We start from the raw sequence: 13242 nt of genomic DNA on the forward strand, positions 1-13242 counted from the left end.
GATTTTGTCACCTGTTCATCCAAGTACACTTGTATCAACAGGGTCTATCCAAATTAAGTAGGATGCTGGCCAACTTCCTTGGATATAAGTAGCACGGTATTGTAAAATTAAAATGGCGTCGGTGTCGAAAAATCTAAAACGAGAAGTAAACACAAAAAGAAAATGGTCTGAAAGGGAGAGTGTTAGATTCATGGAATTATACGAAGCTGAGGAAGCATTATGGAATGTACGGATAAATGAATATAAAAATAAGGATGTTAGAAGTGCCGTATTTTTTCTTTTTTATTCCTTTTTTCTGGATTTTCATCTCATGTCTCAACATATCAGCAACCACTAGAAGACCTTCCATAATTACTTCCGCCATCTTTACAATGGTTATTTGACATTCAAGTCATTTAACCGTGGCAACCAACTTGGTACCAGAAACTGAATTCACTACGAATTTTGACCATGATGAACTGCATGTGGAATGCAATTTTAGATTCCCTTGCCGAGTAATTTATCAAGCTGTTTGCTTCGCAAGTTTTAGGAAGCACAGTGGTAAAAATTTGAATTCGGTTTCGCCAGGTAGAAATCGTTTGATTTCTCTTTTTGTTTTAAATTTACACCCTTTACCCTTTTGTACGGCCCTTACGAAGATGAGGTCCTTTTCGATAATGACCTAACAATATACGAGAATTACAATGAAAATAGAAAAAATGAGCTACAGCCATTTTTAGAGCACGTATATAAAAATACTAAAGAAAAGTGACCCAAAACCTAGCCAACGCAAATCAAGAGACAGGAACAAATTCCTGAAGTTCATCCAGAAACTGCAGTTTATAGAAATAAGAAACAAATAAATAAAAATACCCCTTATGAAAATATTAAAGTCATTCAGCAAAATTAAACTCAAATTGTTGGCCTAACCCTGCTAATAGAAAAATAACTACTGATATTAAGAACATAAAAAGAATCAGAAAATAGTAAATTTTCCTTTTTTTCAGACTACTTCTTCTTACTTCTCTACTATGCACTACCCAAGCTCAAATTCAATGTTTCAACAATCCAAACGGATTTTTCCAAGAAGAAGCAGGAATACAAATAGAAATAATTCTGTTTTTACTTTTAATTAACCTTACGCGTATAGAAAATATAATAAATAAATTAAACAATAAAATTAACCATCCCGTATTACAAACCCAATATTCTATTTATTTAAAGGATATTCCGGATCAATTTGCCATCCTTAATCATAATCGAAATAAACGCGGATTAATAAACGGACTTGGAACTGTTACTAAATTTATAACTGGAAATCCAGACAGCGATGACTTAAAATTGATTACCGACAGTCTTAACAAAAACAAAAAATTTAATGAACAAACAATATCTATCACTCAAATTACAAAAAAAAACTGTACATCAAACTATTCTAATATTTAATTAAAACATTAACGAAATAAAGAATGTACTTTGTAATATTATAAATATTGAAACCTTTATCATTCATTATCAATATACATACATACATACATACATAGATATACATATACATATATATATATATATATATATATATATATATATATATATATATATATATATATATATATATATACCGGGTGGTCCAATAAGCCGATCTCTCGGCTATATATCAGAAACTATTCATATTATAACTTTAGGAGAAAAAATTCCTTAGTAAAAATGGCCAAGAAAAATCGCCGGAAATAAGTTTCTGGGTTAACCGCTAGGGGGCGTAACCCGTGAAGAAAAATTTGAAAACCAGTTTTTGGGAAATATGCCCAATTATAACAAGTGTTAAATAAGTAAACTAGAAATAGGCCTAAATTTAGCACAAAGTTGTTCAAGTACTTTTTTTTATTTTTTCAAATGAAGGGTGGGGGAGAGTGGGACAGTATTTGTGGATAAATACCTATAGCTTTGGTTTGGATTAACCGATTTTAACGAAATTAGTGTCATAAGAAAGAGTGTGGATAATTTAATTTACATCTACTATAAAAGAATTGCATTTAGTTTTAATTGTCATGGGTTGAAGGTACTTTCGAATAGAAAAAATTAAAATTTCTTTCTTCAAAATGTTTAATGGAAATACCTATTTATTGTAAATTATAATGAAACTGGATTAAATTCGCAACAAAATGGCGTAAACCGCATGTTGATAGCTTTTGTCGAACTCGAGATATGAATAAACACGCATAAACATAAGTAAGTATAGTATTGACTCACCCTTTATTATAACTTAAAATTAAATATGTGAAAGAGCATACAAATATCTCGATCATTAAAACTTAATGCCCAATTAAATGTTCAAATTATTTTCCATCGTTGTCCACACAAAGATGTAATCTTTCCCGCGTAGACATAACAGCTGCTTCAATCTCAGCTGTTGATATACTATTTATTGCGTTTATAATGCGCTGTTTCATGTCATCTCGCGTGGTTGGTCGATTTTGGTACACAAGTCCTTCAATCTTCCCCACAGATAAAAGTCGAGACATGTTAAGTCTGGAGATCTAGCTGGTCATGAAAATATACTTGTCCTTCCAATCCATTTATTTGGATAACTTGCATACAAATAATCTCGAACTCCTCTGGAAAAGTGCGCAGGACACTTGTCATGTTGTAATATCATATCTCTTCTTGTTTGTAAGGAAATATCTTCCAATAAAACAGGCAACTGATTTCCCAGAAAATCCAAATATGTTTCGCCATTTAAAGTTCTATCAAAGAAATATGGACCTACGATCTTTCCATAAGCTATACCACACCAAACATTAAGACTCCATCTACCTTGAACCTGCACCTCATGTATCCAGTGCGGATTTTCTTCAGCCCAATAATGCATATTATGCAGATTAACACCACCCGCACTATTAAACGTAGCCTCGTCTGTCCACAAAATCTTTGACATGATATGCGGTTGTTCTTCTAGCAGACCTAACATCCAATTGCAGTAATCCAGCATTGCATTAAAATCTTTATCATGTAAACCTTGGTGGAGAACTACATGATAAGGATGCAGTCTAAAAAACAGAACAACAAATATTGGTGAAAAAGAAAAAAATCCACAATTGTTTCACAAGATAAATTGTGCATAAGTATTTTTAAGAAACTTATATATTTTTTTATTTATTATTTGATTGAATTATCTTTGGTCATACGTCTACTACGTTGTTTAAAACAAGGACGATGAAAACTACCAGTTTCTCTTAATCTTCTTGCCTTTCTTTCAAATACTTTTTTGCCATAATGTCTCCTGTCAGGATATCTTACAGAATATATACGTGAGGCAATAGCGGCATTTTGGTGACATTCGAAATCAACTCAAATCATATCATACAATTCTGCATTTGATATTCTCATCACGAATTATTACTACTGATAATTAATTACTAATATTATCAATATTAATATCTATTGAGAAAAGTGCAATCTTCAATTCGAATTATAATATAAAACTAGTTTTAATCATATGAAATAATAATGGTCAAAATAGGTATCAACATTAAGATTCTTCTGCTATAAAAAAAATTGAAAGTACCTACTGACTTATTTTTTAATTTAATTTATGACAGGGTGAGTCAGTACTATACTTACTTATGTTTATGCCTTTTTATTGATATCTCGAGTTCGACAAAAGCTATTAACATGCGGTTTGCGCCATTTTGTTACAAATTTAAGCCAGTTCCATAATAATTTACAATAAATAGGTGTTTCCATGAAACATTTTGAAGAAAAACAAATTTTAATTTTTTCTATTCGAAAGTACCCTCTACGTATGACAATTAAAACTAAATGCAACTATTTTATAGTAGATGTAAATTAATTAATTCACACTCTTTCTAATGACACTAAATTCGTTAAAATCGGTTGATCCAAACCAAAGTTATAGGTATTTATCCATAAATACTTTCCCATTCTCCCCCACTCTTTATTTGAAAAAATAAAAAAAAAGTACTTAAACAACTTTGTGCAGCATTTAGGCTTCTTTCTAGTTTACTTATTTAACACTTGTATTATTGGGCGTATTTCCCAAAAAATTGGTTTTCAAAGTTTTCTTCACAGGTTACGCCCCCTAGCGGTTAACCCAGAAACTTGAAAGTTATTTCCAGCGATTTATCTTGGCCACTTTTACAAAGGAATTTTTTTTCCTAAAGTTATAACATGAATAGTTTCTGATATATAGCCGAGAGATCGGCTTATTGGACCACCCGGTATATATATATATATATATATATATATATATATATGTATATTATATATATATATATATATATATTGATATATATATATATATATATATATATATATATATATTTATGACAATTACTTTATCTAAAGCCAATATACCAAATATCGAGCTATTCGACGTTAACCAGATAAACTCTTTTCAATAAACATTATTAAATACATATGATAAGAAAGAAATAATTTTTTCTGATAAATACCCCTTTAAACTTTTGGAATTTTCGGAACTAATTACCTATGTTCAACAATCTGGATTAAAACTTATTTTAAAAATACCCATACTAAGTAGATTTGAGTATAAATTATATCAGATATTTCCTATCCCGAATAAAAATGCGACGCTGCTCCTAGCACCCTCTGGATATTATTCAAATGAAAAATAGTTCTCTCAATGTTGGCATTTAGAAGAAAGAAAATATGTATGTCAAAACCATAAAACTGACCGATGCAATTTAGCCCATTTACAAACTTGCACATTTGCAAAAACAGAAATCCAAGACTATTCTTATATATCTTTGGAACAAACTTCAATAAGTACAAAAAATTCACAAACACAACGATGGCCTACTTCAAAACAGTGCGAGTCAATTGCTTGCAAATACAAGAATTTACAATTCCCGAGTCAAAAGAAGTACCAATTGAAGCCAAATACAATCTAAAATTAAGAAACATTTCTATTCCTGAAGGTCACACTCTGGAGGAATTACAAGAAAATCAAATATTAATTCATCACTATATCTCCTGGACTTCATTTTTGTTAGTATGTTTAATCATTTTAGCTATTTTTAGCCTGTGTATGTATAAGCGAAAAAGAATCCAAGTTTTGTTCCTGAAGCCACGTTCTTTCAAAGAGTTCATAGCTTCCATCTTAAGGGTGAAAGAATTAAGGAATCCGAGCCTGGAAATCCATTAGTTTTATCACTAACTAAACTTTGGATCCCATCACAGAAGAGAAGCATACAGATAATAAAAATTAGATTTTAAGTTTAGTCTTAATTCTCATTCGTATTGTAATAGATGTTCTATTAATTGTAAAAATAAACTTTTTAAAAAAGTAAATTTCCATACAAAATATTTAATTTTAATAATAGAAAGGAATGTCTTCTTTATATCCTCCTTTTTTCGACCACGTAGAATCTTCTGTTTACTTTTTTTACTTGTACCATCAAGTGTTTGGAAAACTTTTGTAATAAACGTTTGTATTTTTACTTATTTTCTACGACGTGAATAATCAAAAGTGCCGTGTAAGCTTGTCGCTCACTTAAGCTTGTCGCTCACTTAAGCGCGGAGAAGCAGAGAGAAGCGAAGCACGGCGCGACAAAGTTTAAAAATGAGCGCTAATATGTGCATGGTTTTTCGCTTATATACGAGGAGGTACAGTACGTTGTTGTTCGGTTTGGAATCGAACGCAGTTGTATTTTGGCGTTGAAGTAGGTGTGTAGACACGTGTTGTACGATAGTTTTTTAAGTAATGACATCGAGTAGCAGTTCAGAAGAAGACTTTGTTATTGCATGTGCAGTAGCTAAAGAAGAAGAACAGAATATGAACCGTAAAAGAAAACCTTGTATTCATAAGATAAATTTAAAAAGGGAATTTTGCGGAGAATTTCACCGCCTTCATGGCGATTTGCTCAAAGATGAAAACAAATTTTTTCAGTATTATAGAATGAGCCCAGAAAATCTTACTGAACTCGTTGCTCTATCGCATGAAAGGCTCTTCGTTTGTTTAAGGTAGGTAAATAAATAGGTAATATGTAAATAAGTAAAATTCAATTATCCCAATAAATCAACTATTGAACTGAATAGTTCAATGACTTTCTTTACAAAAAAAGGAACATAAAAAATAGTAAGATAAACTAGGTAATTATTCTTAAGACAAGCATTCTGTTAATTACATTTGCGATTTTCGATAGCGATATAAATTATTTAATTATCTTGATGTTCATCTTGCTCTTCTTCAGAACATTGAATATGTGACACAGGAGAAGAATACTGTGAATATTCTTCAGAAAATGGGGAAGAATACTGTTCTCGACTTTGAGTATTATATTGTTGCAATGCTGGCAAATTGTTGGAATTCTGGAATTGGAATTTGAGGGAATTATTGGAATTCTGATTTGAGACAGAGGTGCTGTATATGATCCTTATATGAGTGTTATTGAATTAAACTTTCAGTTGGGGAAGACGCAACAACAGATGGTTGTATTGAAATAGATATACTATATGACAGTGGTGTGTGATTAGTACGTATTTAAGGATATGTAGGTGCAGAAGATAAAGAGGTATCCGCCTTCACATGTGATCTATTTTTTTTATAGTCCACAAGTTCTTGTAACGCAATAGATGTTGCCGTGAGTTTCGTGGTTTTATAGTTCTGACTGGTGAAAATTATAGTTTTACAATGTCTTTAAATTTAAAATTTACCTGTTTAGTTCCACGTTTATGTCTATAAAGGGAAATAGTACAATGTTTTATGAGTGGAGTAAAAGTGATAATTTTTGTGGTTAGATTGCGTACATTTGCAAAGTAACGACAAAAATTCACTATTGCTCCAAATAAAACATACCTACTTACTCTTTATTCTTCGAACATTACAAATTAAGATAAACTTAAAAGTACTTAATATTACAGTTTTCCCCAAGCGTCAGTAAAAAGTCTTTTAGAGACTATGCAGTGAAAAGTGCTGCTATGGTTTCGTTTGTAATGGTACAAGTTTTAAAAATATTTACTTTTTAATGCCTTATCATTACAATTTTTTTATGACATTACATAAAAATTTAAATTGGTAATTTTAGTTGACGCATTAAATACATCTTTTTTTAAGATTTTTAGTGAAAAAGTTTTACATATATTTCAGTTATACATATATTTCAATAAAATGTAAATGCTAGTGTATCACCAAGTACCTAATGATTAATGTTATCTCTTTTGCCTCTTGTAACCATCTCAGTTGGCCACGATACAGAACCAGCGTCAGATGTAAAATAATTTTTAGCCTTTCATCAACACCGATTGCACGACGAAATTTTGTATGCCGCCGCTGTGTATTTGGTTGCAATAGAGCGACGAGTTCAGTACATTTTTCTGGGCTCATTCTATAATAGTGAAAAAATTTGTTTTCATAGTTGAGCAAATCGCCATGAAGGTGGTGAAATTCTCCGTAAATGTCCCTTTTTAAATTGATCTTATGAATCTAGGGTTTTCTTTTACCATTCATATTCTATTTTTCTTCTTCAGCTACTGCACATGTAATAACAAAGTCTTCATCTGAACTGCTAGTCGATGTCATTACTTCAAAAACTATCTTACAACACGTGTCTACACACCTAGTTCAATGCCAAAATACAACTGCCTTCGATTCCCATGGTACAATGAACACTTCGATTCCAAACCGAACAACAACGTTCTGTACCCCCTCGTATATGTATAATCGAAAAACCGTGCACATATTAGAGCTCATTTCTAAACTTCGTCGCGCCATCGACGCTCTTCGCTCTTCTCTCTGTTTCTCCGCGCTTAAGTGAGCGACAAGTTAGTTGTGATATTTAATATAAAACGACATTAAATAAAACCGTTGATTGAATTCAATCAACGATAAAACGCATCGAGTTAGAATCTATGGAGAAGCTATGAGCATATTTAACGTGTTTATTAAAAACGGCCTAGGTAGGCGTGGCTAACGGTGATACCAATATGGCGGTGGGATCATGGCCGGACTCAATAATATTAAAACTACTATAAAAATATGACTAGTTATTCAGAAGATTTAATCATAATCTACAAAGTGCAATACATTTTTAATAAACTATGATTTATTTATCCCGCGGTAAACACTAAAAACGATATATTATACATAAAGATAAATTAATACAATCAAATACTATTAATTTATTCTCTGAAGTACGGGCCATTACTTTGTTTACATATTTGTATACTAACCTGTAGAACGTTGTTCCTGAAGATTTTTTATTAACATTGCTTCTGCCACTGCAACTACGTTGAGAACAAGAAACCATTATTATGCACTATCACAATATATTATTACAGTTTCTATAAAAGTATTATAAAACTAAAAATATTCGAAAAATAACAAACGTAAACAAACATATACGATCTGTCAAAAGTGTCAAAACAATATGGCCGAAGTGAGGTCGTTTTTAGTCACGTTATGCCCTCTCCATAGATTCTAACTCGATGATAAAACGTAAACATTTTCATTTCCTACTGTTAAGCATATTTCTATGCAGGTGATACTATTGGATGCAATAAGGCGGTCAAAGTGTTAAGGTATTTTATATTATTTTATTACGCTTTTTATGAATCCTTTCATGCGCACTTTAAACAAATAAAAGTTTCGTAAAAGTGGTCAATAAACGTACTATTCTATCTATAACGGCCATATTAAATGAAGAAAAAACAGACAAATTGTCTTATTCAAAGATAAAGAACAATATATTTTTTTTAAATTTTAAATCGTATAACAATGATAATTTATTTATGAAATTTTAAAAATATTTAAGTCACTTACCTAGTAAAAATTTTATAACATAAGTCTACGGTACCTATTAAGAGATACCTCCATCCGAATCTGTGCCATAGTACTTTATAAATTGATTTAGATGATTGTATTTCATTGTCTATAGCCCACTGCTTTTCAAGTTTGTCACCACATTGTTTTGAATTACATTCTTTAATTATTTCATACAAATCTGTTTCCTCCAAATTATTTTTAAACCCTTTGTGGAATAATTCTTTGGTATAGCTAAAAAATAAAGATATATATACAGGGTGATTGATTAGTGAGAGGAAGCTCAGTAGATCTGTTATAGTAAAAATTACAAAAAAAAGTTATTGACAAAAATTGCAGGCAGCTTTAAACTCCACATTTTAAAATTAGTTACAATCTGACAGGGTATTCCATAAGATGGTGGCAGACCAAACTTATGTTTTTTTAAATGGAACACCCTGTATTTTATTTTAAATTTGAAATGTGCTTCACTTCCACATCACAACAATGTAAAGCTTTATTATATTATACTAAGTATTTAAAAAGTTATAACCAATATTACCTGAAAATCGTATCAAGTTTAACTCCCTGTTTAATTAAAAAGGAGTATACGAATATTGATCTATTGCAACCATAGTTTTTTAATAATTGTTAAAAATTATAAAACATATTCGTTTTCATAATATTCGTTAAATCTAATACATGGTAAGTCAAAATGCATGTGCATTATTGGTAATTTTAAATAGAACACCCTGTATTTGATATCACTATCGAAAAGTACTAATATCGTACTTCAAATTTTATAAGGTACTCCCTATACCTAAAGTTATCAGTTTTCTAGATATTTTTAACACACCATGTAAGATTGTAACTAATTCTAAAATGTGGAGTTTAAAGCTGCCTACAATTTTTGTCAATAACTTTTTTTTGTAATTTTTACTATAACAGATCTACTGAGCTTCCTCACACTAATCAATCACCCTGTATATATACATATATATATACAGGGTGTCCAGAAACTCTCCTGACAAACGAAGATCTGAGGTTCCTGAGATAATTTTTAAGACAATTTAACCCAATTCACCTAGTCTCCAGTAACTCCTTCTGTAGTTTTGTGGGTGGATCGAGTAGCTCGACAGAACTGTTGCCGATCCTAAGCCCATATAAAGGAGGAGGATGTCTACAGCCAGGTTAGCACCCTACTGGTAGACTTACAGAATACACCACAAAGATAAAAGAGGGACGAAAGCTTATAGGATGACTCCACAAGATACCTATTCCAAAAAAGAATAACCGAAGAAAACAGAAACACATATATCACAGACAGTGATGGAGTCGAAGAAAGCTGGACAAAAATAAGTCTAATATCTTAGCTTCGGCCAAGGAAGTTCTTGGTAAAAGAAATGTGAATAAAAATAAATTGTTTCCAAGGCAAAGCACTCCATGGTTTTGTACAGAAATACAGGAAAAATGTAAAAAAAAGAAAAAAGCTTACCTGAAATACATGTCACCCAAAATACAAGAGACATACTATAATTACAAGACAATTAGAAACGAAACACATGCACTTGTAAGAAAAATAAAAAATGATCACTGGGAATGCTTTTTGAAAGAAATGGAAAATGATTTTTACGATCTGTAAAAGGAAATATGGCGCTTCATATGAAGTCAAAGAACGGAGGTAGAGAAACTAATGGAACCAAAACACATAGAAAAGGATACGTGGATTGACTACCTAAAAAGTTCTATACAGAGGAAAAACAAACGACGCTAGAACCGAAAACATCAAAACTTACCACAAATGAAGAACTTAATATAAATGTACAGGAAGTTCAAAAAATACTTAAAAAGCTAAAGAACAGAAAAGCAGCAGGTAAAGACGGGATACCAAACGAATTATTGAAATACTGTTAAGCAGCAATGACAGAACAATTAACAACATTAATTAATAAAATTATAAAACACAATAAAATACCGGAAGAATGAAGAACGAACGAACTAATTCTACTATTCAAAAAAGAGGATAAAAAACAGCCAGAAAACTACAGAGGTATAAACTTGTTAAATACTACCCTAAAACTTACAACTAAAATTTTACAAGTGTTAATAAATCAGAGGATAAGTTTAGCAGATAAACAACAGCGATTTCGTAGTGAAAGATCGTGTACAAATGCAATATTCGTTATACAGCAAATTACTGAGAAATCACTAGAGTATAATAGACCAGTATTTCTGTATCTGATTGACCTAAAGAAAGCGTTTGACAGAGTAAGACTAAAAGATGTAATCCATCTTCTCTATAATAGATAAGTTCCCCTAAACATTATAAAAACTATCGAAAACATCTACCAAAACAACAAAATAGAAGAACAACTTACAGAACCTATAGAAATAGGCAGCGAAATAAGAAAGACAAGGGGATTCATTGAGTCCCATGTTCTTCACTTAAGAGCGTAGGTGCAAAATTTCGGGCCAATGCTTTTTAAATGCAATCATTTTTATCGAATCCTGAGAAAAATAACAAATATTTTTGAAAAATTTAAACGCAAAATAAAAGATTACATTATTACCGAGGGCCGAAAGTCCATTAGAATAAACAAAAAGTTTTTTTGAATGAGATATTTGAAATTAAAAATCACACTAAATTTTCTCTTTTTTTCGGCCCTCAGTAATAATGTATTCTTTTATTCTGCGTTTAAATTTTTTAAAAATACTTAGGATAATACTTAGTTATCCTAAGTATTTTTAAATAAATATAAATAAATAAATATAAATACTTAGATTTTTTAGGATTCGAAAAAAATGAATGCATTTAAAAAGCATTGGCCCGAAATTTTGCGCCTACGCCCTTAAATCATAAATTAAATCATCAAAAGCATTAACAAAGGAAGAGGATACAGAATGGAAAACAACGAATTAAAAATACTCTGTTACGCAGGCGACGCAATATTGATATGATAGCCCACGATGAAGATAGTCTGCAAAGACTGGTTCACAGATTTAACATAAGAGCAAAAGACTTTAATATGACAGTCTTATGTTAGAAAACTAAAACAATAGTAGTCAGCAAAGAACCAACCAGATGTAAAATAGAAATTGATGGAATCAGTATTGAACAAGTAATGGAAATAAAATACCTGGGAATTACACTGTCCAGCTATGGAGACCTACAAAGAAGTGAGAGATCAAGTACAAAAAGCAAATAGACTGGCAGGGTGCCTTAATAACACTATATAGCGAAATAGACACATTAACATTGAGGTGAAGTCAAGAATTTATAAAACCAGTGTCGTAAGACCAATAATGACATATGCCTCAGAAATAAGACCCGAGACAGCCACAACGCAAATGCTACTGAAAACGGCAGAGATGAGAGTACTGAGAAGAAATATAGAAAATACGCCGAGAAATCGAAAGAGAAGTGAAGACATTAGAAGAAAATGTAACATACAGTGTATAAATGAATGGAAAAAATAGAAAAAAAGAATGTAATAACCACATAAGCAGCATGGGGGAGATTCATGTAGTCAAAATAGTAAGAGATATGTCAAAAATCGGCAGAAGTATCGGACGACCCCGCAAAAGATGGAGTGACAACCTTCCATAGTGGTATTAATCCGCCAATGAACAACCAGAATTGCTTATAAAGAGGAAGAAGAAAAGAAGAAGACCTAGACCAAAAATACTTCCTAAGGGAGCTACAGACTATCAATGAAAAAACAAAAAAAAAGGAGTAGATGAAGGATAAATGGAAATAAAAGAACAATAGACAAAAAGAATAGCCAAAGATCTTGTGAAAACACAAATTCCAATAAAATCTAGAGTACCTACAATAAAATATTTCAATAAAAGGAACTGAATAATCAATAATTAATGTCGGGATAATACAATAAATTTTTTAAAAATAAAAAACAATATTCCTATTATTTTTTATACAATATTTTTTTTATAAAACATATTAATTAAATCCAACCCTTGATAAGATATTAATTTATAAATTAATACTAAACTATTACTAATAATAAGTTTACAAAATATGAACCAAAAATGGTAAGGGTAACTTTTTGGAATATCTGCACATGGAAAAGATCATATTGATAAAGATAAAACTTACGCAAACGACAACTTTGAAAAAATGTTTGCCGTTTCCCTGGGGTTTTGCTTTCTTCTTACTTTTTGATTATAGTCCATATTCAACAAAATGCTAAAACATCTTTCAAAATTGCCGATTAAACTTTTATGAAGAGTTTAGTAGATCATGTATTTCAATAAGATAATACTTTATCTGTTAAATATTTGTTTAAGACTACCGTACATAGGACGACCTTTAAGTTTATTAATGTTATTATATGTAAGTTGATTTGTATGTCACATAAATAAGTGTACTTAGTTCAGTCAAATGGTGCACAAAAAGTCTCCCGAAGTTGAAAGTTTCCATACCATCATTTAGCTATTTGTGTACACTTTCGGACATTTGTTAGCCT

At 31.0% G+C, this 13242-nt stretch overlaps 1 protein-coding gene across 1 annotated transcript in view; it reads right to left on the reverse strand.

Annotated features, from left to right (window-relative positions):
• The window catches only part of LOC140432481 (probable multidrug resistance-associated protein lethal(2)03659), a 50876-nt gene extending 37835 nt beyond the window's left edge, over positions 1-13041 (reverse strand). The window contains exons 1-2 of the mRNA XM_072520396.1: positions 12873-13041; positions 8780-9013 (exon numbers count right to left, since the gene is read on the reverse strand). Coding sequence (XP_072376497.1) covers positions 8780-9013; positions 12873-12949 — 311 coding nt within the window. The 5' untranslated portion in view covers positions 12950-13041. The remainder of the gene's footprint in view (positions 1-8779; positions 9014-12872) is intronic.
• Positions 13042-13242: the final 201 nt, after the last annotated feature.

Source organism: Diabrotica undecimpunctata, chromosome 1 (genome assembly GCF_040954645.1).
Source record: "Diabrotica undecimpunctata isolate CICGRU chromosome 1, icDiaUnde3, whole genome shotgun sequence".
Classification (NCBI taxonomy): domain Eukaryota; kingdom Metazoa; phylum Arthropoda; class Insecta; order Coleoptera; family Chrysomelidae; genus Diabrotica; species Diabrotica undecimpunctata.